Source organism: Corvus hawaiiensis, chromosome 15, assembly GCF_020740725.1.
Source record: "Corvus hawaiiensis isolate bCorHaw1 chromosome 15, bCorHaw1.pri.cur, whole genome shotgun sequence".
Lineage (NCBI taxonomy): Eukaryota > Metazoa > Chordata > Aves > Passeriformes > Corvidae > Corvus > Corvus hawaiiensis.
The window spans coordinates 17,150,284-17,172,624 of NC_063227.1; the positions used below are offsets into that span (position 1 = coordinate 17,150,284).

At 37.5% G+C, this 22,341-nt stretch overlaps 1 protein-coding gene across 1 annotated transcript in view; it reads left to right on the forward strand.

Moving 5' to 3' along the window:
• DOCK2 (dedicator of cytokinesis 2) overlaps window positions 1-22,341 on the forward strand; it is a 157,431-nt gene that overhangs the window by 18,255 nt on the left and 116,835 nt on the right. The window contains exons 10-23 of the mRNA XM_048319744.1: window positions 430-565; window positions 1,157-1,232; window positions 2,654-2,730; window positions 3,060-3,185; window positions 4,055-4,179; window positions 6,670-6,768; window positions 8,177-8,249; window positions 8,325-8,428; window positions 10,588-10,771; window positions 10,874-10,971; window positions 11,959-12,048; window positions 12,293-12,393; window positions 14,871-15,005; window positions 17,245-17,353. Coding sequence (XP_048175701.1) covers window positions 430-565; window positions 1,157-1,232; window positions 2,654-2,730; window positions 3,060-3,185; window positions 4,055-4,179; window positions 6,670-6,768; window positions 8,177-8,249; window positions 8,325-8,428; window positions 10,588-10,771; window positions 10,874-10,971; window positions 11,959-12,048; window positions 12,293-12,393; window positions 14,871-15,005; window positions 17,245-17,353 — 1,533 coding nt within the window. The remainder of the gene's footprint in view (window positions 1-429; window positions 566-1,156; window positions 1,233-2,653; window positions 2,731-3,059; window positions 3,186-4,054; window positions 4,180-6,669; window positions 6,769-8,176; window positions 8,250-8,324; window positions 8,429-10,587; window positions 10,772-10,873; window positions 10,972-11,958; window positions 12,049-12,292; window positions 12,394-14,870; window positions 15,006-17,244; window positions 17,354-22,341) is intronic.

The following is a 22,341-nucleotide window of genomic DNA, read 5'->3' on the forward strand; positions in this document are numbered from 1 at the left end:
AGTGAGCAAGATGAAGAGAGAAGCAGAGGTAATCTTAGAAACAGAGCAAGATGACAAGTTATGAAGCTCTTCAAGGCAGAGACAATGTTTCAGTGGCCTTTCTTGAAATCAGTTTCCTGCCTCATGAATTTCTTGATGACTTGATTTATGTGTTTTTATCTGCTGTATCTCTTGATTGTTATTCTCTCTATTTACCTTACCTTTTTTTTTTTTTTTAACTTTAAACTGTCAGTCTTTTTCATCCCTTTGTTGTGCTCAGGTTTTTTTGTTTGTCGAGTTTTTGGGGGGTTGTTTGATTTGGGGTTTTATTGTTTAATTTTTTTTCCCATCGATTGTTAAGGTTCAGTTTATTACTGGAGGTCCTGTTTCAATTTCACAACTTGATTTTTCCCCAAGTAACACTGTGATTCTTTTTTGTTTCTATCTTAGGATCTTGGAAATAAAGACCTTAGCAGAGACAAAATTTATTTAGTTTGCCAAATAGTTCGAGTGGGAAGGATGGACCTGAGAGACAGTAACTCAAAGAAATACACACAAGGGCTCCGGCGGCCTTTTGGAGTGGCAGGTACCTGGTGTCTCCTGTGCTATGGCTGAATCAAGACAGCAGTGGTTTTTGCCAGCCCTGGACTATTAAAATCTCTACCAAGACATGTCAGAATACACAACAGCTCTATCAGTTTTTTCTATACTTTTTCAAGTCTGTAAAGACTGCACCTACATTTAGTTGCAGTAAAACTAAACTAAAATACACCTGAATTTTAGTTCAAGTCAGAAATACGCTTTTGAATTTAATTTCCTAATTATTCATATAGTGCCAAGGTGTGTGAGTGAAAGCACACCACCAGTTTAATAATAGATTCCCTTGCAGATGAAATAAAGTCAGAAATTATGTCCCAAAATCACCACCAAAGCTCTGATACCTGTATTCATAAGTTTATACTAAAACTGGTCTAAATTCTCCCTCTCTCTTCACAGCAGAATGTTGGTAGTGTGGACTTTGCACTAAATGCTCTGCTCCACAAACCTACCCCCACTGGGCTGCACTGCTGCTGATGAAAAATCTACACTTACTTGAGGCACGAGAACATTGATAGATAAGACAAGCTATTCTGAAGTGCTTTTATATGTTCTGATGATTTTTCTTTTGTTCTTCTAGTCATGGATATTACAGATATCATAAAAGGAAAATCTGAAAGTGATGAAGAAAAGCAGCATTTCATTCCCTTTCATCCGTAAGAGCATCATAGATATCTTTTTTTATATGAAAAAAAATATTTATTTATCCATCTTTTTGGCTGTAATTATCTGTGAAAGGTTAAAGAATAAGAGCATTTTCCTTAAACAATTTTGTGTTGTGATAGTGCTAATTATTTAAGTATGACTTCAAAAGGCATTTAAGACTTGCAGGGGTACCACAGCACATTAGATAAATGCATAATTCCATGAATGTACTCCTTCAGACAGCTGATACTAATGCCTTTTCCTGGTCTTAAAATCAAGAGTCAAACACGGTTAGAAGGGGAAAAGGGATTTTACCTTGGGATTTATTTTAAAGCTCCTTAAGTGCACACGTCCAGGTCAAATGCACCTCCATGCACGCTGCAAGGCACACCCCCAAAAGATCTGGTATCGTATTATAGGTTTTACTAATTAGCAGATCTATCAAAAATTCCCCAATGAGAGGCTCAAATGAGCCCCTCTCCCCAAGGAGCCTTCTCCTGTGTGGTTCTATCTTAGTTTACAGAATGTGTTTTGGAGAGGACCTTGGGGTCTGGGGCACACTGATCCCCAGCTACGAAGCTTCTAAAATGTTGAGTCTCTCAGCTTGACAAACAAGTCCAAGAATGGAAGCAAAAGTACTAAGAATAGAGAAGATGTAAAAAAGTATAAAAGAAAAGGCAGAAAATCCTCATGGTGTCAGTACCAGGTCTGATTTCCTACACCCAAGTCAAATAGTTACAAGTACTCAACAGCAGGCTTTAAAAGCAAGGATAACTACTATTTTATGAGCTTGGTTCTGTTTTGAACTTGAGAAAAATCTGAGTAAAAACTATGTTCCCTTTAAAAAGTAATAGAATTATCATATACTATCTTCAAAAGAAATGCCAGAACAGCTGCCTGAAAATGTGATGCTCACAGATCAAATGCAGATACCAGTGGAAATACTGGAAATAACTCTGTGTGCCCTACATAGCACTGCTGCTATGTACTATGGAGGGTAAATAAATTCTGACAGACCCAGGTATGACACACTGGTTTATTTTTTCACTTGTTTCCAATTTGACCCAACATGTTTGCTATGTGAGAATTTGCTTCTAAATTCAATAGTAGCCGATAAAAATTCCAAGTTCATTTATCTGGTTATTTGTCAGGGAAAGTGGACTGAGCTGGAGTGGCATGTTGGTGAGTGCATTCATATTGTCACTGTCACAAAACACCTTTCTTGGTGGTTGGCTGAATCTTTTTCACTTCAGTGTACGCACAACTGAACGTGAGTGGGCTGCAACTTGAGTGAGAGATAATAAAAAAATACCGAAAGTAAAACAAGAAGGCAATACTGCAAAGACTGAGGCTGTTTGTCACTTATGTTCTAAATGGTGTCTGATATATTTAGCACTTAATTCCTGAGCAGACACTGCTGTTTCTCTTGCAGGGTAGTGGCAGAGAATGACTTTTTACACAGTCTCCTAAACAAAATCACTGCATCAAAAGGAGACAGTGGTGGACAAGGTAAAGTATCTTTTTATTTTTTTTTTTTTAAGTAACACAGTATTTTTGTGAAACTTTATTTTATGTTGGAGCTGTAGGACCACCATGGAGGTGGGTCAACTTCGAAGCTGGAATTGAGGAACCATGAATTTGTTACAGAATCTTAGGGGCTATTTAAATTAGTAGTGGCAGTTTTACATTATAGAGCTTTTACTTTCATCTACAGGAAGTGGGAAAAGTGAATTCTTATTCCTGTTTTGGTGGGTAGAAGAGGCAATCATCTGAAGACAGATTTTTTTTCCCCCCCTACCAAAAATGTAATCTCTTTTTCCTTTTTTTGCACATGATAGGTCTGTGGGTAACTGTGAAAATGCTGGTTGGAGATGTGATTCAAACTAGAAAGGATTACCCACACCTTGTAGACAGAACCACTGTTGTTGCTAGAAAGCTGGGATTCCCTGAAATAATCATGCCAGGTAGGAGGTGCTTTGTTCTGTAATAGGAATGGATTTCTTCTCATTCTTTATGTTAATAAGTATCAGCTGCTGCCTTACTTATTTCTGTAATGGGTAACTCAGAGGCCCCTTAGAATTCATTCAGGGTAATTTTTGTTCCAATATTAGAGGCTTATATAAAATTGTGAAATCCTTGGAAAGTTGTTGCTCATACTTAAACAGGAAAAATAAAATCCAGACAGTGAGGGATAAACCTATCTCCTTGTACATAACTTTCTTATCCTGTAAGTAGATTAGGGTGGATGTCACTTGAATTTTAAATTAACCTTGTTTTCATCGTAACATATTGCTGTCCTTAATAATAATAAAAAAATGAATTTGCAATATCTTGATTTCATTTGTATTTATGACAAGATATTTTTCCAACAGAAATCACTCACAGCCTGTTGTGCTCGTTTTTAGAAAACAAATAACCAAAACCTCCCTCGCCCCAATTCAAATAAAATCTCGAACCTTTTAAAAGTCATATGAATTAATTCAGAATAGAAAATTAAAATATGAAGCTCCCTCTAGAAAGAGAGCTGTGTATCTGGGGAAAGTTCCTGATGGGATCATCCAGCACCTCACCAGCAGGTGTCGGGGCAGGACGGGAATTGCTTCGAGCCACTCTGAGCCCCCATTTGCTTCTCCTCACGTCGTAGTTTTGCCTTAGCAAAGGAAAAGAACCGGCAATTTAAGTTCAGATGGAAAATAATATTTTTTTATCTGTTTCACCGCAAAAAGTGAGGTACTTGTGTGCAGTACAGTTAATCCTCTCACAGCTTTTGACATGCAGTTAAAAGCTCTCACAGCTTTTAAACTGATTTTTAACCTTCCAATTTCTCTTTTAGGAGATATAAGAAATGACATATATATTACATTGCTGTATGGAGATTTTGATAAATACAATAAAACAACTCAGAGAAATGTGGAAGTGATAATGTGTGTCTGTGATGAAGAAGGAACAATGTTGCCTGTAAGTTTTCTTTTTTTCTGCATGAGGGGCATTGACACATGAGCTGCATTTTTGATGCAAGGGTTAACTTACACATTTTATAAAATACCACTATCCAAAAACTCACAGTTCTCTTACTTGTGTCATCCTGTGACATCTTGTGACAAATAATTTTTATGATTTTTAAAGTGATCTATCTATTAAAGCCCTATAAAAGTCTTGCATAAAAATATAATGAGGAATAGCATTGAATGACCTATTTTAGCTGTGCCAAGGAACAAATGCTGATCCTGACAATTACTGCATTCTTACTCTAGGGTTTTTCTTGAGGAAATTCCCAGAGGAATGCAATTTGTACACTGAAATGTTGGAAGTACCATTTCTGCTACATAACAAACCCTTGATTTGTGCCAGAAATGTTTCATTGTGCCTTGAAAAAAGTACATGGCAAAAAATGAAATTAGTGACAACAATTACATATGCAACATAAATATTTACAGCGTCTTTTTGCTTGTCTATTCCCATTTTGAGGATCTTTTGTCTTTTCCTTAGGGTTTTATCACCAGTTTGGTATTCAGGGAGATTTTTGACCTGTCATTTTCTGAGCTTTATAGTGTTGAGATCGTAAGGGCGAAATCATAAAGACACTTCTTGAGATAAAAAAAAGATGGAGTGAATCACTGTGGTTCATGACTTGTTTATGAACTGTGACTAACTGCTTGACCTAAAATGTAACTTTAAAGCTTGAGTAAAGAAAATTCTAATCCCACAAAACATTTAAGGTCCACACAACAAACTGTAGCCCTGATTACAAAACATTAACTATGACAGCACCTGACCATGACTTTCATGCACAGAAGTTAACTCTATTCTGTATTCTGTCTAATCACAGTTAAGATACTTAAAATACATACAAACAAAAGTATTCCTTAGGGAAATAAATCTATTACCATGCATTAAATCTTGCATTCCAATATTATGTGTGCTCAGTTCTGCAGATACATAATTTCTGCAAATACGAGGAGAAAGTGAATTTGTCATGTTGTCTTTGAGCTGAAATATCACACCTGGTCTCTCTGGGTAATATGGCTTAGACATATTTAAGCAACAATTTTGAGGAGTGAATTGAAATGTTGTTGAATGCAAGTAGTAACAAAAGTCACTGGTTTTTCCTTTCAGCCTTTAAAAAAACCCCAAAACAACAGATGTTCAAACCCATGAATTTATATTAATGTTTCTCATAACAGGTATATATGTTCCCTATGCAGGAAACTGGTTGGTTCTGTTTAGATATCAAACCAGTTCCAGTTGCAGAACTAGCCTTTGATCTACTGTTACAAGGAACAGGACTTCTGTTCCAAGTGAATGTCACAGAAGTGGCAAACAAGTAGGTGCATAAACCTTGAAAAATCTCTTCTCAGGCAGATGAGACATTGCTTTCTGCAGTTAAATCCCTCTGACCAGACTGTACAAATCATTTTCAGGTATCAGCATCACACCCTTCTGGTCACAGGGCATCCTGGTGCTTGAAGGAGACTTTTAAGATTCACTGGATTTTCAGCAGGATTATTGCAACTTTGCAGCAGTTACTATAGCCTAGATTGGATTAATTGAATCTGTGCCTTCAGTAGAGGATTTAATGTTTGCTTCCTTCAGGGACTTTAGTTTCATGTCTGAGAGGTATCAGAGATCTTGGTGCCTCCCTGTCCAGAAGTAGCTTTTACTCTGCATGTACAACTCAGCTGCAGTCAGCCAGACCAGATGGATGCAGGCCAAGTCTTCACAGACTCACTGAGAAAACTGAATTCCTATGAAAAGACAAGTTTTGAAGTTGATCAAATCTTTCACTTGGCTCTGTCCTGGTTCTGATAATCTTTAAAGAACTGGAAATTCTAACTGTTTATTGTTGGTGCCTCTACAATGTCCAGTTTGGAAGTTGCTAGGTGTGCGGCCTAGCACTTCTGAGACTCTGCTGGAAGAAAGTATTTAAAAGTAAATAGAGAAATAAAAAGAATAATGAAGCTAGTTTTTTTTTTTCTTTTGTTTTTCTTCTACTAATTGAGAAGATGTGTTGGTTACTTAAATTCATCAGATGGAGAAATCGAGTCTATTGTATGTTCCTCACACATCTCTTAGAGCCTGTTGTGTGACCCCTGTAAAACACAATTACACTGGCCCTACCCATAGGTTATGGTAAATGTTTATTTTCATTCTGTTCAGAGGCTTGGAAAATGCAGTATCTTCACACTAGTGCTTCCCCTCTCTTGGTGTTGTCATTATTTTTAATTCTGAATGATGCCATATAAAAATTCAAACCCGCTGTGAGGCCGGGAAGCGGAGCCCATGAGGGGAAGCCATTGTCCCACAGCCGGAGTGGAATTCCCAGGTCGGGACTCTGAGGGGAGGCTCTCTGGTGATTTGGTTTTTCTCAAGTTAATTTACTCAAAATTGCTCAAAACTTTACCCAAATCAACAAGGCACTAAGCACTGTTTCTTCCCTCCTTTTGTAAGAATGCCATCTGCCTGGGAGCGGGGGACAAACCCGTGAGCGAGTACAGATCAGTTGTTTACTATCAGGTCAAACAGCCGCGTTGGATCGAGACATTGAAGGTATGGTGTGGATACTTCCCACTTGCTTTTTTCACTTCTAAATGCCTCACACAGAAAGGTTGCACAGCATCAGCTTCTTCCAAAAAACATCTTGTTCCTGACTGCAGCTGAAGGATGGAGTCTCAGTCATACATCAGTTCTCAGAGATACATGATCTCTGAGGCTTGAAATTTGGCCTAGAAAATGATGTGTAGATTTTGTTCAGCAAAGCAAATGAGATCATCTTAGATAACCTTATGTCCTAACAGGGCTCATCAAAAGTGAAATACTGCATTTGTTCTGTTGTGCTGAAACAATGGAGATGAGGAGCTTCAATTAAAAAACAAACAAACAGGACCAAACCAAAACCCAAATGAAAACATCCACCCCCTCTTTTGATTTCAAAAAGAAAAAACTGTCTTGCATCTCTTTAGAGACACACTAATAATTACCTAATCAAGCTTTAATGTCTATGATTGGAAAATGCCCAGAAGCTGCCAGGAACAGTTCTTATGAAGCAGTATCAAACTTGCATGGCTTTTTAAAGATAAAATAGCCTCGTATGACAAGCTTTCAATTATTACTTAAGGGTGTGTTATCTGTGATGCTGCAGGACAGGGAGGGAATGGAAGTGTGATTTCAAACAGAAGCTTATTTGTTGTTTTGAAAACATTGCCCCGTTCTCTTTATTGCTTATTGTACTAGTTCGTTTTTAAATTATTCTGTAGTTCAGACTTGTGTACAGGATCCCTAACAGTTGCTCCTGTTGAAAAACATAGTTAATATTAAGGCATTGTGAAGTAAGATTTGTAAAGGGAAGTTGTGAATGGACACAAAGGTGTGCAAGTCCTTAAATTTTTAGAACTATAAACTTGATAATATGAACATTTGTTCTTTCCCTTACACAGTTGGCCTTTTCTGTTGCATGTTTGACCTGAAGTATGCTGCTTTAAGAATAATGCACTTGCAAGTTCCTGTGATTTTCCTCAAGGCTTTGCACTAAACTTAATCACAAAAATATAGACAATTTATTTTGCTGGAATTTTCATACCCTTTTCACCTGACATTTAATAAATTGGTTGTCAATTTCTGTATCCAAAATGTGGAAGTTGCAGAGTGCAGAGGTGATGTTTAATTCTCTGTGGTTAACAGGGTGAGCATTTTCTAGCCTACAAGCAACTGTGTGTACTAACTCACTGGGTTTTGTGCTTCATTTCTTTGCTGGTGCAAGACTTTCAGCAAAATCTAACAGATCATTGCTTATCGGCCACCACTTCTGCTACTGTGATCAGGCTCAACAGTTTTAAATGGCCTGTGAAAGGCACTATGGAAACAGCAGAAGTGGGGCTTATTTATTCTAAAATAGGAGCTCATTACATGTGAAACCACCCCCCCTAACTCTCCTCACTGTGTTCTGATTTTACAAAAGGTAGCAGTCCCCATTGAAGACATGCAGAGGATTCATCTGCGCTTCACGTTCAGGCACAGGTCGACTCAGGAGTGTAAGTAGGGAATTTTTACTTTAGTGAATTTTAATTTGTTGATGGGTAGTCAACTCAAAATCTTTTGCTTTGCAGCTAAAGATAAGGGAGAAAAGAATTTTGCAATGGCTTACATAAGACTAATGAAGGAGGATGGAACAACTCTCCAAGATGGAGTCCATGATTTGTTTGTCCTAAAGGTATGGGCTCAGTCTCCCTTCCTCCCTTCCTCCCTTCCTCCCTTCCTCTCACAAGACAGCTTTTCTCCCACTGTTGCCTTTGACAGCATTGCATATTTACTTAGTGCTAGATGGATTTTATTATCCTATCAAAGATAATACGGTGTTTTTCATTGGAACAGAATGAAAAGTTGTAACCTGTTCCATTGTCAGTAAACGTTGCTCTGCATTTTAATGACATAAAGATGTTATCTAAGCACAGTGAGAGATGATTGCTCTTTTTACCGATATATGTGCTTTTGGCCTTCTGTAGTATAGAGAAAATTATGCTGCAGCTCCATATCTGGGTGGGTACCGTTCCTCTTGCTGGAGGTGGGGAAGTGTTTGATCCATTTGGAATCTTTGTCACATGAATAATCTGGGAATGCAGTCTTAGGGAAATGGTTGTTTTAAACTTCTGTGTAGTTCCTTAGGTACAAAAGTCAAAGTTTCAGCAATTTGGTTTTGGGTGTGAAGAATAGCTTTAGCTACAGGCCTGGCTGGACACAGGTAACATCTTTGGGAAGGAAGCAGGGAACAGACGTTTCAAGACTTTTGTTTTATTTCCCCTCTTGGAGAATGGTGTCTAGCAGGAACTAAGAACCAGAAATCACTTCCAATATAAAGGGAACTTAAGTTATTTCTCATCACTCTTCTCAGTAAACAAATTTGCTGTAACATTAATGCCAAGTGAGATGCATGCAACTAAATCAAGTTGCTTAGGCAAGCCAAAAGAGATTAATGGCAGCATGTAGTTATTTATCTTCTCTTCATTGAAACTATCATTTATAAATATTGAGACTAGAAGGAAAATTGTGGACTGTGTGGTTAATGTTAGCTATGAAATTCCACGTAATTCATTTCTGCTTCAGCTCAGTAATTTTTTCCTGAAGTGACAGCATGGATGAGAAATGCTAAATGGAGTTGACCTAGTTTATGGTTGTGAGAAACAGACAGATTCTCTGACATATGCTTGCCTATTCTAGTATTAAAAACAGTAATTGTAAGCTGTAAGTGTTTAAAGCAGTCATACATCTGGCCTCTCAAAATAAGTAATTTGAAAACTGCTAAGTTTAAACCGTCTGGATCTTTTTGAGAGACTGTTGGATCAAAATTTCACGACTTTTTCCCATTGTCTGTCTGACTTGTCCCAAAAAGAGGAAGTCAAGAGTTGCTTTTGCTTCCAGAAATTTGGGAAGTAATTATTTGGCAAGCCTGATACAGTCATGGATGTTAGTACTGTTTTCTGTTGTGCTGCATTAGGGTTTTGCCTCTTGTCTGTCTAGGTCTCTTATAGTCAGCTTTTAACCTTATCTCTTGTTTGATAGGAAGTAGAAACTGCACATCTGCAGTCACCAAACCAGATAAAACTGCAAAACTTTAAAATGTCTTGCTAAAATATGGTTTTGAAGCTCCTTGTTCATGCACATTTGTAGATTAAAGGTCTGCAACTGAGTCATATCTGTGACAGTGTTGCAGCTTTAAGTGGCAGCTCAAACTCATCAGGGAAATTTTCTGGAGTAGTTTTGTTAAAAAAACCCATGTTCTCTAAACAGTGAGTAGCATGATTTTTATTGCCTTTGTCTAGAACTATTTTCCTGTCTGGGGAATCCTAAGGTGAGACCCAGAAAATCTGTGGGATTGTGGCACACAAGCTGATGAAAGAGAGGAGGGAAAAATATCTGTTGGCTCTGTGGTTTTGTACTGTTCATTCTACTGAAAAGCACATATTTATGTCATTTAGCTGCTGCGGCATACTGTGTTATTTAAAACATAACCTTACCATGCCCTGATCTTTTATGTTCAAGGTCCACATACAAAGTTATGATGGGGATACCAAAATAGTGCTGTTCTTCTTTCCTTAGTCCTGTTTTCTGATTTTAAGTTGTGTGCAGACATTCTAATCATATTGTCTATATCCTGTGTACAGTCTTCAAGGTGATGCTCAGTAGTCTGCTGTGTTCCACACCTCTTGGCATTTTAATGAGAGATTGGCTCTTGCTTTTACTCTGCCAGTGGTGTCACCCCTCATAGTCCCTTCCTACACCTTAGTTATGTTTACTTCTCTAGAAAGCACAAAATAAGTTCAATTTTAAATGTGGTGCTGTGAAATGGGTAATGAATGGTGTGTTGTTTTTCAGGGGGACAGTAAAAAAATGGAGGATGCTGGTGCTTACTTGATGTTGCCTTCTGTCCGTCAGCCCACAGAAAACAAAGGAGCAACCTTAGTCAGGAGCTCAAGTATTGTTGGAGGGCTTTCAGTCAGCTCTCGAGATGCATTTTACATTTCAACTCTTGTTTGTTCTACAAAGTTAACCCAGAATGGTATGTATCTTCTAAACAGGTGGGAGTTTTAGAAAGACGACGTTTGCACAGATTGATAAACACATTTGAAATTTTAATGTCTGTCCGTTTATTTTCTATTAGTGGGCTTGCTGGGTCTCTTGAAGTGGCGCATGAAGCCAGAGCTGCTTCAGGAGAACCTGGAAAAGCTGAAGATTGTGGATGGAGAGGAAGTAGTGAAGGTAAATCTTTAAATAGTTATTCTAGTAATAGTTATTCTAGTAATAGTTATTCTAGTAATGCCTTTGTTAGTTTGCAAAGGACATGAGCAAAGCTCTTCATTAGAGAGAGCAAGAAAGCAAATACCTGGACAGGATTCTTGACAGTGCTGGCCAGCTCTCCTTCTACTTTTTGATCTCAAATATCTCTGGTATTGCCTCTTGTTGGGCTGGGGGATTTGCAAGATTATTACTAGGAGATGAAGATAGTAAAGATAAAGTATTTTTCACTATCTCTATTTATCTGTTTCCTTTTGTCTGTCTGAAGTAGAACAAACAATTCCTACTGCTTTCTTTGCAGTTCTTAATATTAATTTACGTGTTGATATTAAATCCAAGAAGTGTTATGTACCCAACTAAGCTCTTTCTTAATGAGTATAATGTGAATAAAAAATTGTTACTACTTTGGAAAATGGCAGACCCTATTTATTACCTTTGTGTCTTCAAACGCAAACTAGTTGTCTCTGGAGAGAAGGAATGAATATTAAAAAAAAAAAAAAAAAGTAGGAGGAGTGGATTTTTTTAACCAAAGATTTGTGTCCCAAGTCACTGAGGTACTTTTCTTTGATTTAGAGCAGAATTTGAATTAGACCACAGAAATAGGAAGAGTGTTTTTAATCATCATGTATATGTGAAAATAGCAACTACTAATCTGTGTCACTAAGGAATGCAGTTTTAACAAGTTTCGTATTTTATACAATATTTTTATATTTTCCATAACTCTGAGCTAAGCATGTATTATTGATTGCTCATGTGTCTGAGGATGTAGGTTCTTAAAATTAAAGCAGCTAGAGCCTAAATCCTTGGAAATGTTTTCTGAATTTAAGTGATGCTTCAGTAAAGGTAGTGAAATTCTAACTTGAGGGAAACCGAGTCTGTTATCAGAAAACATTCATGTGAGGTTTTCAAGTTGAATTGGTTATCAATTTGTCCTTTTGTGTTGTTCTATAGTTTCTCCAGGATACATTGGATGCCCTGTTTAACATCATGATGGAACATTCCCACAGTAATGAGTATGACATTCTTGTCTTTGATGCACTGGTAAGAATCAGCACCAATGATTTTATTTGTCAAAGTAAAGAACTTTAGAATTTTGAACAAACTATGAAGTTGTTAATTTCAGAGAATTAATCTTAAAGTCTCTATAGAACAGAGGGATATTACTCATTGACTGAAAATTAAATTTCTTTAAAAGCTTAAATAGTAAATTACCAGAAATATTTTTAGAGAGTTAATATTTAAATTTGAAATGGGACTCTGGCTAATTGTGTCCCTGTCTGTTTAGATCTACATCATAGGGCTCATTGCAGACCGTAAGTTTCAGCACTTTAACACTGTTTTGGAAGCATATATCCAACAGCACTTTAGTGCAACCTTGGCATACAAGTAAGTTTGTTTTATCTTCTTCCTCTTTTTTCCTAAACCTTCACCATCACATAAAGGAAAGTAAATCCTGCTTGTGACTTTTCTGATGTAATTAGTGGTGGCTGTTGTTTTGATGCTGCTGTTTGCTTATCTGCCTCTGAGACATATTTGGTTATAAATGGAATTAATGAACCAATAGCAAATGATTTGGGGTTAAATGATGCTTTGGCATTTGTTTTCTGTTGCCTGGATTTTGCTGTGTCTGAGCACTTCAGATGTATCCTGTTAAATTTATCAAAAGATGCTTTGCTGTAAAGCCTCTCCCTTCATATCCCTGGCCTTAAGCTGAAATGCCTCAAGTGAGGGAGGGCTTGAGGATGTCCTTAACCCATTTACATAGGTTTCCACTTTTTTTTCCACATCAAGCAAACTCAAGGGGAAAAGAATTGTTTGGGAACTGTCAAGTCTTCATATGCATTTCAGTCTGATGTTGGGTCAGGAGGGGTTCAGTGCAGTGAACTGGAATTTTGGTATTTGTTACGTGTTCTGCTGTAAATGGAGTTTTAGTATTTGTTACATGGTCATGCCAGTGGGCAGGTGGATGGACTTGTAGTGGTTTATTATTTTATTTGTTTTCAACTTCTGGAGCTTCCACATAATGCTCAGATGGGAAGACATGGACTCATAGAAGAGAGTAAAAACCATGAGGACATGTTATACACCAAATTTAATGCTGGATTCCTACTTTATTTAGAATAGGTTTTTGCAGATGATGGTAGGATAAAATGACTGAATTATGAAGGAAGGTAGCATCTTCAGCTGGTGCTGATCTCTGGATGTGCTATAACAGGATAGATGTGGATTTTTAATCCACCTGATATCTTGTTCTGGCAGCTTAATGGAGTGGCAGATTGAAGCAGAACTTTAATTTGGAATATGAATAGTATGTGGAAGACCTGAGCTGAAGGTTTGAAATAGTTGAGGATATCTTCTAGTGCCTGTGCTGAATTTGCCTTAGTTCTAACTCAACAGAAAATGTCACAAAAATCATGCACTAGAACATGAGTTTCCTGGAGTTGAAAGGCAGCAGTGCAAAACCAGCCCTTTCTGACACCCCAGTAAAGTTGAAATGAGCATTAGTGGGCTCAGAAAGCTCAAGCACAAAGAATGTGCTCCTCTTCAACCCTCGCTCACTCCATAAGTAATAAGCACATGTAATTTAATGCTTTATATTACTGTGAAAGAAGAGAAGGAAGGGTACAGGACCTCTCAGGACAGCCTTATTTGCATAAAATATTTCTAAGACTTACCTGGCTGGGAGTTTCTGATGACTTAATCTATATGGTAGAGGCAAAATAATAATGTTTATGGTTGTTCCCCACATCATGTGTTTTCTTGGCATTATTGATTCAATGCAAGAATCTTCTTCATGGAAGATTTACTCTGTTTCCAGAATTATTTATGAAATAAACAAGTGTGTGTGGCCCAATTCCTAACTAGGAAGGAGCTACTGTGTCCCAGACATATTATAACCATGTTATGTCATGGTTGGTTGGCCAAACTGTTACCTATTTATTCAGTTCCTGGTTAGTCATCCTTTCTCCTGGCTTTTAGAGAGCTCTGAGAGGGCTTAATGTGCACTCCCCCTACATACAATTTGGGTACATTTTGTTCCAACTCAGAGAAGCTATAAAAAGGAGTAAATGGAAACACACAATGGTTGTAGTGCCCAGAAGGCTCAGAGGCTGAAAGCACAGCATTTTTGTCCTGAAATGTGAGTTAGGCTGGGGATGTGTATTAGTTACTCAGGAAGTTGGTTGTTGGCTTTGTTTGTTTAGGGCAGGGGACAGTGGATCTCCGTTTCTGTTGTGATTTAGGAAAAAAACCCAACCACCCTTATCTTAGTATGGCTGCATTAAAATCAAGACTGCATTATTAGTATTGGTTTAATCATTTAAGATGATTCTATAACTATAAATTAAGGGACTTAATTTTAGGTGAACTTCTGCACTTTTCTAGCAGGCTGTGTGTTTAGCAAAAAGTTGCTCTCAGATCCAGAGTAAGGAAGTGTTTAATAAAATAAATAATATAAGCAGATATTGCTGTGTACTGGAATACTGTAATATTTACATGCAGTTAATTAGAGTGTGGTGGTGTTTAATCACTGCTCAGTGCAGGTAGGCAGAAGTAATATTTTGTGTTACCTTGTGCATATGTATTACAAACTTCTGTAAAGGTGCCTCCAGGACTGTGAAAAGTCATGCTGCTCTTTTGGCATTGCAGGTTGCTCTCTTGCTTTTGCAGCTACGAATTTGCTCCTCATTTGTTTGTACTGACAGAATTTGTGCAACATAAATGCAGAAGTACATGCAGCCTGTTTTGTTGTATGTGCTCGACTAAGCATGAACATATATTTAGAGTTGCCAAACAAGTTAAAGAAGTTAATTAAAAAAATAATAATAAAACCAAATTGTTTAATTTTTTTTTTTTAACTTCAGGAAATTAATGAGTGTTCTGAAGACTTATTTGGATATTTCCAGCCGAGGAGAGCAATGTGAACCTATCCTAAGAACTCTGAAAGCACTGGAATATGTTTTCAAGTTCATTGTTAGATCAAGGACATTATTTTCACAGTAAGTACTCAGATATTGCAATTTAATTACCTGTCAGACATAGGAGGAGACCTGAGAAGTAGAAAAAGTTGATTCTAAAATAGAAATGGTTTTTATTTTTACAAATAAAACATAAAAACTGGCAACTTCTCTAAAATACAGATATTGCTGACATATTTTTTGGAGAGGAAATATTCAAAAATCTGCTTTCTGATTCTCAGTGTAAGTTCCAGAGATGTATTTAGCAATAGCAGCAGGTCTCAAAGCATGATTATTCTTTGTGTCAGGTGGCTTGGCCTAAGACCAGTGGATGGCCAAACGTCTCAACAGATGGCTGGAGGCTGGAGACTTGTCCTTGAGAACACGGTGTTCAGCCCCTCAGACTGTGCACGGAGCAGTGTCATTTCAGTAACCATGGTCACACTGAATTTAGGGGTTTGGGTCTCCTGTTGAGGAATTTATAGGGAAGACTCCATGGACAGGATGTGCGTAGCTCAGGCAAACAGAGGAGGTGTATTTACAAGTGAAGTTCAGGTTTAGGGGGAAAGGAGGATGGGAGAATGAAGTAAATGAAAAGTGGAAGGAGAAAAATTACGCACTGATAACTGTACTCTCTCCATATACCAGAGACCCATTCCCTCAATTCTTTTCTGCTTCACCTTTCTCCATTTATCCTGAGCTGGTTTCCCATACAGCTTGTTCTGACATCCTTTTGCTCTGTGGCTAAAGGAACGCAGGGGCAGAGGCAGGCAGTGGCAGACTCAGGCCTGTAGGGAGAGCGAGTTGTTTAGTGTTGTGTTTGTGGCTGGCATTCACCAGAACAGGAAGGTGTTCTGTTCTGTCTTTTGCTCAGTGAGAACTCTAATACCATTTTTCTCTGTTATTCCACAGTCCATTAAAAAAAAAAGATCCATGTGGATTTATAGTTTTGTAAAATTAAGTTTACTTGCTGAATTATGAAGTTTTGGTTGAAGTAGGAGTAGATTCAGAAGGTATTTGCTGCTACAGATAGTACCTTAGAAATATTATTGTCTCTAGGAACCTACCATTTATAGATGGATACAGGAAAACAAGGTGTAAAGCTGTATAAGGAAGGAGATGATGCTCAGGAGAGCAGAATATAGCTTTATATTTTATATTTTTATCATAGGTGACACGGCAGAAGGGGACATTAGAGTTTTGGGGAAGGAAGCATTGTGTAGAGGATTATGGAAAATTTCTTGTCTGGATGAAGGTCATAAGGCAGAAGGGGTTTGCTTGGAGAACTGTGGTCCTCATTTTAATCTCTCATGTTATCTCACAGTTAAATGTTGGACAATCTGTCACAAAGTAGGTTATTGCAATGTGTTGCATATTCAGGTGATTATCTACACGTATCTACTCCTACTTAACTAGAGGTCTGAAACTATACATTGATTGGGCAATTATTGTTATTATTGTAGGCAGTCTTATATTTCAAGTTGAAAAGAAAAGCAAATGACACTGCAATACATAACTTTAAAAAGAGATTTTTCTCTTCTGATAGAGCAGAAAAGGCAGCACTTAGCTCACATTATTCTACTCACATTTCAGGACTCTCTTGTCATCTTGGCTTTTTTCTTAGCTTGTTTTTCTTTAACTTTTGATAGCTGTATCACATAGCTAGTTTCACATGTCACCAGTGTTTTTATTCTCTATGTAGGCAGTGTTTAGCACTAAGAGCCAGTAGGAACAATACAGAAGAGATAATCTGAGGGATTAAAACTTTTGGACAGGGAATGGAGAAGTAATGGAGTGAGCTCAATTTAAATGCACTTTTAAACTTTTAAGTGTCAAATGGAGACTTTTTTTCAAAAAGAAGACTGGTTAATGGGGCCAGTAAAAATAGCTCTTGGAAAAAGTGGCAATAGCAGCAGAAGACAGAAATTGTCATAATTTGTGAAAAATATCCTAGAGTAGCTCAGTTGTAGTGGGGAAAAAAAACCCAATTTTTTTTTGCATATAAGTTACTTTGAAAGTAAAATGACTTATATAAGCTCCAGTCTGGAAGATGTCATGCTTCAGAGGCTTTTAAAACAATTGAAAGTGGTTATGTAGTGTTCAAACTGAAGAATTTCTACACCATACAGTGTAGTTGTAGCAGTTATAACCCATTGGGGAAATAGCTATGTACATAATATTGGATCAGCTTCGGAAATAGGTATTTAGTGTTAAATCTGTTACATCTGGGAGGATGAAACTTTCTGATTCTGAAAGGATAACCTAATGCATCTCTCAACAGATTATATGAAGGCAAAGAACAAACAGAATTTGAAGAATCAATGAGGAGACTCTTTGAATCCATCAACAACCTGATGAAAAGCCAGCATAAAACTGCCATTTTGTTGCAGGTTAGTGTGTGCTTGGAAACCAGTTGGATTTGGTTTTCTGTATGGTTTTTGTACGTGGCCTTTTTTATTTTTGATCTTTTTAAATAGAGGAAAAGACACTCAGGAAATTTATCCAATATGCCTCTTTTGTAATTCCCCTTTACTGGAAGAGCAGGTTGTCTGACAAATTTGAAGCCTAGTTTGAAAAGGTCACGACAAGATACACTTACAGAAATTCTATGAAAGTAGTCAGGGAAAGAACCATGACACAGATGTTGGAACCATTCAACCAATCTAATGACATGAAGCCTCCAGTGGGACCTGAGCACTTGAGTTTCTCCAGATAATGTTAAACAGGGATTCCACCATCTTAGTGGGGAAAATAAATTTTATTGTCTCAGTCTTTGGAAGTTACATTGTTTAAGCTGAAAATAGGACCAGGTTTTGCCATTCATGTCAATCTTAGTTATTCTAACACCTCAGAATCTGATGTTTTAAAGAAAACTAGAAAAACAGGAGCTATTAACATCTGTAATATCAAATAATTTGCAGTTCTGTATTAAGATGAAAAACTATCAGGATTTCCTGTAGAGTAAAATGTAGAAGATTTATTAGGCAGCTGCGATACTGATGCTTCATACATACTTTATTAAAAACTCATTGTATTTATTTAGCTCGAATTTTCCTCTGGCTTTGTGTTTTGATTCCTTTTGATATGACTTAGATTAGAAGTGGAAGCCCATGAAAATGTCTGTCTTGAATAAAACCTCAGGTGGCTCATCTTGAGGTTTGTATTAGCTGACACTTCGCACGGAGTGTTAATGTGCAACTGCAAAAGAGCTGAAAAAGTAAATACCAAGTTAATTGTATAATACCATGGTTACAGTAATGTTCTAAATGCATTTGAAAATCAATCAGACCCACTGTTACTTGATAATTCTGTAGAGGCCTTCCTGGGAATAGTTTATGTATTTGAATACTACATTAGAAGCAGGAGAAACTTCTGAAGAAATAAAAGCATCTTTAAAGTAATACTGAAAGAGTTTATATAATAACGTTTGCTCTTATGGTACTTTTACTAATTAGGAAAGAGATCTTGGAGGATTTCATGCTCTTTGGGAGAGCATGTCACATCACTGCGTTCTGCCCTGCCTCATCTCAAAGTGGCTGTGTGGGATTGTCCATCTGTGTTTCCCTAATGAGCAGGGTAGTTTCTTCTTGAGAGTGACAAGAAAGGGTCATAGAAAACTTTTTCTTCCTCAAGAGTTGCCGGGTGTGCAAGTGGCAATGGTGCACCTGAAAGGCTGGTGGGAGTGTTTCAGAACAGGTTGTAGTGCCAGTGGCACCATGACACTGCATGTATTGAGGAATGATGAGTGTGCCTACCCTCACTTCCATATTTGCATGTTTAATGCCAGTTCCTAATCCTATACCTGTTTAGCAAAAATGCACGCTCTCTTGGTTGATGTTCCTCAGAAATAGCAGAACTTTGAAAGCAGAACTGAGCATCTCTTAGAAGGACTAAAGGAAAGAAATCTAGGCTAATTTTAAAGAGCACATAAGTGTGTTTCATTAACAGACTGGTTAGTAAACAGTTATGCTTTGATCAATACCATATTGAAAAGGAATATTTTTGATTTCTAATGAGTGCTGTCAGTTGTGCAAAATGGGTCCTATTTATTCCTAAGCATGAAGCACTAGTGGGATTTTGGGTATCTAAATCTGCATAAGGTACTGGAAGTTTTCTTTTTAGCAGGATTATTTTATGGCAGATGTGAAATACTGGTTTACATCATAACTGTGTTCTTGTTCCAAATCCTAATGACTCATACAGCTATGTCTCTGAGAGAAGTCTACAAAGAGATTGCTTTACATACAGTAAATAAAAACTACTGTATTGATGTTATAGAATTCTAATGGGAGAGGCACAGAATAAGAAGTGTCCAGCTGTAGTTTAGCGCTGGCTGCTGGAAATAAGTTTAATGGGGGGAACAAATAAGAAATTAACACTCCCACTTCATCATGAACTCCATAAGCAAGTCAGCCACAGCTTTCACAAGGGACAGTATTTCTGTGCCTGTTTGGAGGAGACTTCCGTGATGATACCTGAGACTCCTGCTCTGGTGGGTGGATGCAGACCAGAAAACAGAGATAATTTCTGCTGAGAGGGAGGAGAAAGGAGTAGGAAGAAATTCATAAATCTGCCTCTGCCTAAATCCAAGACTGATTTCCCTTGGCGAATTTGAGGTGACAATGATAGATGTTGTAGTAGTACAAATTAACTTTGCAGAATAAGGGACAGGTGATTCAGTGATTCTACAGACACATGAGACTCCATAGGTGTTACACTTTGCATGCCCAGAGAGGGAAGTTCAGAGAGTCTGTTGGAAAAATACAGGAATAATCAGAAAATTAAAACTCTCTTAAATCTGTCACAGTTGGAATTATCATTGATAAGTGGAACTAGGTTGGTAGGATCAATTGAAAATGTTGAAGTAGATTATTGTCTGAAGATATCAGAGAATAAAGTTTTAGCAGCCCTTAAGAAAGTTAAAGTAATTGGGTTTCTCAGGATATTGAACTAGTTTGCAGAGCCTTTAAATGTGAATTTTTAACTCTTATTTCATCCTTGGATGTCCAAATGCCTATCGGGTTTAACTGTAGATGATTTAAAGAAGTATTTCGAAACCTGAAGTTTCTTGGTCTCTGCTATCTTTTTTTTACATTTTTTTTTTAATTTGGAGCTCAGTATTTTAGCCAGTAGTAATTTTCCAGTTGTTTTTACCGATAGAATCACACTCAGACTTGCGTTGAAAATTAATTCACTCAGGAAAAGATTGTTTATAAAATTATGTGTTATATGGAACAGCGTCATCTGTGCCAGAAGCACTTTATTGTTTCAATTTAACTTTATCTACTGAGTGATATCTTACTTCCTAATCTGTTAAATGGTGTATACATTTACAAAAAGTTAAAAATCTATCTTTTAAGTCCTTGTTCTCAAGCTGACTGAAGTGGATTGAGGCTTTGACTTATTGTAACGTCTGAGCTTTGAGAAGGGCAGATATCTGGTTCTGTTTTGCAGCACTGTTCATACAAGTTTTGAACAGCTGAAGATTGAGTTGTTAATTTATTGTTGGTGAACTGGAAATGTCCATGTTAATCCACATTAGCCTTTCTTAAAAAAACCAAATTCTGGAGTTGGTCAAGTTATCTCTTTTTTTTAAAGAAGCAGACAGAAACCTTCTCAACTTCAGCATTGCATGAAGTAATTAAGCTACAATTAGGATTATATTTTCAATATCCCTACTGTGCTGATGTTTAAGAGCAACCATCTGAGCTGCAGAGTGGCCTGGGTGTGGGTCCTGGCACGGCACTTCGTAAGACTGGCCCTTGTAGTGGAGATTTGAAGTGGTTTAAGTTCACCAGTACAAGTATCAATGTGCAGGTGTAGGGTAAGGGTTCCTCCTTTTAAGAGTTTTTTACAGATTTTTCTTGTAATTATTTAAACCAATTAGTTCAGAACTTACTTTGTCTTTACGGTTGTAGGACTTTCTAGGTACTAGAGATAAACCTTTCTTTAATTTATTTTGGCAAGGATGATGTTACAGCTTTGTTGCATTTATCAGTTGCTTTTCTGTAGCCATTGCTGGTGACTTTTGTAGATTTTAGAGAGTTTTTTTTCATGAAGTCTGTACTTCTGGGGGAGAGAACCCCTGAAATCTGGAAACCTGGAAATCAGTTTCCAGAACCTGCAAAGATTTTGGTGAAGGGAAGCTTGGGGGTGAGGGGGAATAAGGGAGGTACCTATCCTTTGTCTGAGCCCTTAGGGAAAAACCCTTCATTTTTAGCGGATGTGTTTTGTGTCTGTTTAAATCATCCTCTATTTCTGGGGAATAAAATTGAATGAATTATTTTGAAATTTCAGATTATGTTTTTTAGATCATCCTACTGTTGACTTCTGACTGTTGACTGTCTGTGAGTGTGCCCTTTCATTGACCAGCTTGTGCTCTCAACCTTAATTTACAAATCAAGCCCCTGCTCCTTTTCCAACTGTTCTGTTCCCCAACTGACACACCACATTTGACCTACAGATGGTCTTGTCTGCTGCAAATGTCAGCTCTCCCCAGCTCACTCCTAGGCACTGATTTGAGAAAGCACAACTCCCTGTGCTGTGCATGCTTTCAGAAACCTTAGATGACATGTTCTCAAGGTCATTGAAACATAGGAAAAAGAAATTGTCTGTGGCATTGAAAAGTATGAAAAATAAGGGAACACGAAGATACTGCCTTTCTCTCATTCTTCCTCACACACTTTTGACCCACCCTACTGCTGCAGTAGACTCCGAGGACTTTATGCATCTCTGTAGAGTTTTCTTATGAGAGAGCAAGCCTAGAAAGGTACTGATAGTGATGCTTTGCTTGTGGTGCACAATGGGGGATGGTACAGTAACTTCTTAAAGTTGCCTTGATGGCAAGTAAAATTAGATTAAGAAACAGAGCACCAGTGATTTCTTGGAATGTACTTTTCATCTCATGGGTACTCAAATTTCATGAATATGTATAATGTAATGCTGCAAAAAGAGGGCAGCTAAAAATAAGCTTGGTCAGGAGTAAAGGTTAAAATAAATGTAACAGTACATTGTATATGTAAGAAATAATTTTCTGCAGTGCTGTGGGTTTATCTGTACCCGCTTAAAAAACTAATCTCTTAAGGTTTGAAGAATGCAGAACATCTTGTACTGCTGACTAGGAGATTTTAATGACTTCATTAAGGGCAGTGCTCAATTGTGTCCATAGTGCATCATTTGAAGCAATTATTGCAAATGAAACTTGGGAGTCTAAAATGGTGCAGGGGATATACTTGTAATTGTACTTCAGCTGGAACTATGGATCTGCAGAGAGGTTGCAGCTCCATCCTTCCCACTTCCCTCCTGTGCAAGTGTAGAGCAGGGAATATGTGAAAGTCAGACAGCACAATAGTCCAGGAGTCAGTGGAGCACTGCTTGA